The sequence below is a fragment of the Coenobita brevimanus genome, chromosome 86, assembly GCF_032717465.1.
Source record: "Coenobita brevimanus isolate Jiangsu-jjx chromosome 86, ASM3271746v2, whole genome shotgun sequence".
NCBI lineage: Eukaryota > Metazoa > Arthropoda > Malacostraca > Decapoda > Coenobitidae > Coenobita > Coenobita brevimanus.
In genome coordinates this window covers 29,851,400-29,855,321 of record NC_137039.1, presented here as the reverse complement: position 1 = coordinate 29,855,321, position 3,922 = coordinate 29,851,400, and the positions used below count along the sequence as shown (strand labels likewise).

Genomic DNA, 3,922 nt, shown 5'->3' with positions numbered 1-3,922 from the left:
ACCTGTCTGTCTATAAAGAAAACGCATTAGAGAAGGGAATAGCTATCAAAAAACGACGCGAGTGGGAGGAAAGCGAATTTGGTGAAAGTAAAAAAAGAACATGATAATAATAAAATGAAGTTATTACAGTTGAGAATAAGAGAAAATATGAGGAGTTATTAAATTTTCTTGCGGTTGAGGATGTAAGGAAAACGGATGTAGGGTGGAAAAGATAATAGAAATGAAGGGGATACTGAAGTTTATAGCAGTTAAGTATGAAAGAGAACAAATGAAGGGGTGATTAAAGTTTATTGTAGCCAAGGATAAAAAGAAAGCAGGTAAGTGGCGACTAATGCGGTTGAGAATGAAAACATTGGCAACGCAATGCTGTTGCAACTCTCCATCAGACCAAGCACATACCCCCACCTCCCTGCACACCTAACCAAGCGCAAAACTGCCCTCACACCCCAATCTTTTCTTTTAAAGGTGGATGTAAAGAGAACGCCTTGAGGACACATAACTTGGGCCCTTCAGATTCCTTGCACAGGTCGCATTGAAATCTCTGGATTTTTTTAAAACCTTCATTATTTTCATTAAAAAAACAACGTAAGACACTGAATTCTACCTGTCAAAAGGCACCAGTTCACTATAAGACACACAACTATGTGAAATTTCATGGCTCTATAGTGAATACTTTATGAGTTCTGGCCCGGAAATGAAATCTCTATCATACGCCCGACCGGTTGCCCTGCCACCCAACTCTACGGACGGACACTTGTTGATCCCAGTGATAATAACACCCTCCTCTGACTTCGTCAGGTAGAGGGTAAAAATGAATACAGGTAAAGGGGTTGCTGAAGCTTCTTGTAGCTAAGAATAAAGAATAAAATTGAGAGGAAGGAGTGGCTAAAATTTATTGCAGTTGAGGATAAAAAAAAAAAAAAAAAAAAAAAAGTGGGATGGAAGGGGGACTAAAAAGAAAACAGCTGAAGGGGTGACTGGTAAGAAAACTGAGATGAAGGAATGACTTAAGTTTTATCGCAGTTAAAAAGAAAACGTCGGTGAAGGGGATACTAAGGTTTATTGCAGTTGGTGGAGTCCACGTGTATGGGGTCGTCACACATGGTCAGAGCCTGATTCCAGTACAAGCCGTTTGGACACTGCTCCTCGTGAGGCGACCCGTTGTAGCACCGGTAGTACTGTAATGCGGGGAGTACAGTTAAGTGATGTAATGCCGTGAGTACAGTTTGATGATGTACTGTAATGGACCTGGATAGAGGTTCAGCTGCAACTTAAATTTCCACCACTATTTTCACCTTAACTTGGCCCATATTTCAGTTACTTCGTAGGGTATTTCACGTTGCTCAGCGGCATAATAAGTTAATGCTGCTGCACGCCATCCATTCTGTAACATTTCCCCGTGACTAGCATCATATTCTGGTGTTGACTCAAGTAGCCCAGCAATGCAATCAAGGTGACGAGATGGCAAATATAGGTCACGTTAACGATTTTGTATATGCCAGATGTTGTCCCCCTCACATACCCACAGTTTACAGACTAATGGAACTGACCCTCCCCTCTGACTGCACCTGGACATCAACTAATTTGTAGAGAGGTTACTGATTTTTGCCAGGTGAAAATAAACATAAATAGATAGGTAGATGGATAGATAGGTAAGACGAGTGTAGAGCTATGACCACCTTATCACAGTCGGCGTGTGGCAAGTAAGTGTTGTCCACCTCACACAGCCACAGTTTACAATTACTGGTGTCCACTTGGTCCTCCCAGTTACATATATTCAGATCCTCGTCAAACAGCGTACCAGGACCACACAGCTCCAGTATGGCCTGGCCGTTCACGCACACCCAGTACTGAGACGCGGAAAAGAGATCAGGAGTTAGCAGGAAGGATTAGGAGGGATTTAATTTACAGTGCGTGGGTATATCTAGGCCTGATAGAATTTTCATCATAATCCTAGGACAGATTCATTAGTACATATGGGGTTAACTTATATCAGGAAGTAGTACTTAGATTAAAACTAACATCATCAAATGTCAGGAAAATTCTGATACGTTGCAGCACATACAGGACAGACCTTGACCGTACATGACCTTACTCTGTTATCTTTATCTTTGACTGGTTCTCGAAATTCAACCATTTCATCCTTGGCTTACCCTGGACCCATCGTGCTAACTGCATCTAAATCGGATAAAGAAAATATAAGTGTATTATTTTCTTCTGGAAAACAGTAGGTCATCCTTTGGCTGACCGTCAACCCTTTCACCAAGTTTGAATGAAATCAGATCAGAACTGCCTGAGAAAGCTAGTACATTACAACTCAGTTCCTTAAATTCAAACAGTGCGGTCCCTTACTTATTTGCAGTCAGTGAGGGAGGAAGATGTTGAGGTTATTATCAGCATTGAAAATAATTAAAAAGATATTGTTACTTATACTTAAGTAAAGCCACCTGAACTTGGACCCAAGCCTGAATTATTGTTGACAAGAAAATAGACACCATGTAAATTATTTAGTAGTCTAATTTTACTAATTGACCCAGTCATGACATTTGGAGTTATTTATGACCAGACCAGCGGAAGTACATACAGATTTGCTCCGACTACCCGCTCCCCCACCCTCGCCACTGTTTTATGGGTGACAGGGGTCCAGGGCCAGGCGCCTTGATTACTATGGTACTTGATTTTAGCTTAGACTATTCTCCTGACAGGAAGGAAACTAGGATATTTTGTATTTTGTCCTCCAAATATACTATATATGTACGAAAAACTTATGTAAAAAGAAATATTTTGTCCTCTCGGAGACCATTCTTTTTATGTAAAAAAAAAAAAAAAAAAAAAAAAAAGTCCACTGTCCGCTTTTGACCAACTCAGTAATTTTTTGACCAACTCAGAAACAGATATTAAGGGAGGCCATCCCTGACTGTATGCATAACTGTAACCATATTCCTTGAAGTTAATAAGAGGGTCCACAGCTGTATCTATGTAAAGTTACAGCTGTTGTGGTTTTCTCTAAAACATGTTACAAAGAAAACACTGGGCAGATTTGAATTCGGTACGTTCCACTAGGCTAAATGGCAAACTATTCAGCCAAAATCCTCAACAAACTTTCATATTACAGGATTTTCAACCAAATAGCTGTATTTCAATTAGTTTCTGAGATATTTCTATTTCAGAGATGGAATTCCAGCACCATAAATGAGTATATGACCTTCAAAAATACATCAAGGTAATTTGGCACAAATGTTTGGATTACCGCAGGGTACCTTTCTGTATAATATCATCAAGATCTAAGAAAAAAAGTGCAAAGAAAAATAATAATAATACCGATACAATAAGCTTCGCCATATACAGGACATACTGTATATATGGCGAAGCTTAATAGTAATCCCTGTAGCCCACCTTATTGCAATCCTCATGGGGGAAAACGGAGCCGTCGGCGTGTTGGCTGCAATCAGGGCGAGGGTGGGGGCCGGGGGAGGAGGTGGGTGGGTATTTGGTGGGTGGGAACTGAGTGGGTGGGTATTGGGTGGGTGGGTATTGAGTAGGTGGATACTGGGTGGGTGGATGATTAGTTGGTGGGTACTGGGTAGGTGGATATTGGGTGGGTGGATACTTAGTGGGTGGATATTGAGTGGGTGGGTACTGTGTGGGTGGATATTGAGTGGGTGGGTACTCAGTGGATGGGATGGAGGTGGTGGTGGAGCCTGGCTGGGCGGTTAAGGCTGGGCAGTCCTGTGGGAAGAGATAAATGTAAATAGAGAAAGAGCGAGCAGGTAATTATTGGCCCATCCCTCCCGGCACACTTTTTCTCATTCTCCAAATATATGTAGCTGGTCAACTCTTGGACTGTCCTCCTCACACTGTCTTTCCCTCTGTCTTTGACCTCCACACTTTAAAACGCAGTGTAGACAAGGTTTCTTTCTAT

The 3,922-nt window shown here is 41.5% G+C and overlaps 1 protein-coding gene across 1 annotated transcript in view; it reads right to left on the bottom strand.

The window, feature by feature from the left end:
- Window positions 1-1,052: 1,052 nt before the first annotated feature.
- LOC145410639 (chitinase-3-like protein 1) overlaps window positions 1,053-3,922 on the bottom strand; it is an 8,208-nt gene continuing 5,338 nt past the window's right edge. Inside the window, exons 9-11 of the mRNA XM_080280753.1 lie at window positions 3,397-3,729; window positions 1,680-1,850; window positions 1,053-1,178 (exon numbers count right to left, since the gene is read on the bottom strand). Coding sequence (XP_080136879.1) covers window positions 1,053-1,178; window positions 1,680-1,850; window positions 3,397-3,729 — 630 coding nt within the window. The remainder of the gene's footprint in view (window positions 1,179-1,679; window positions 1,851-3,396; window positions 3,730-3,922) is intronic.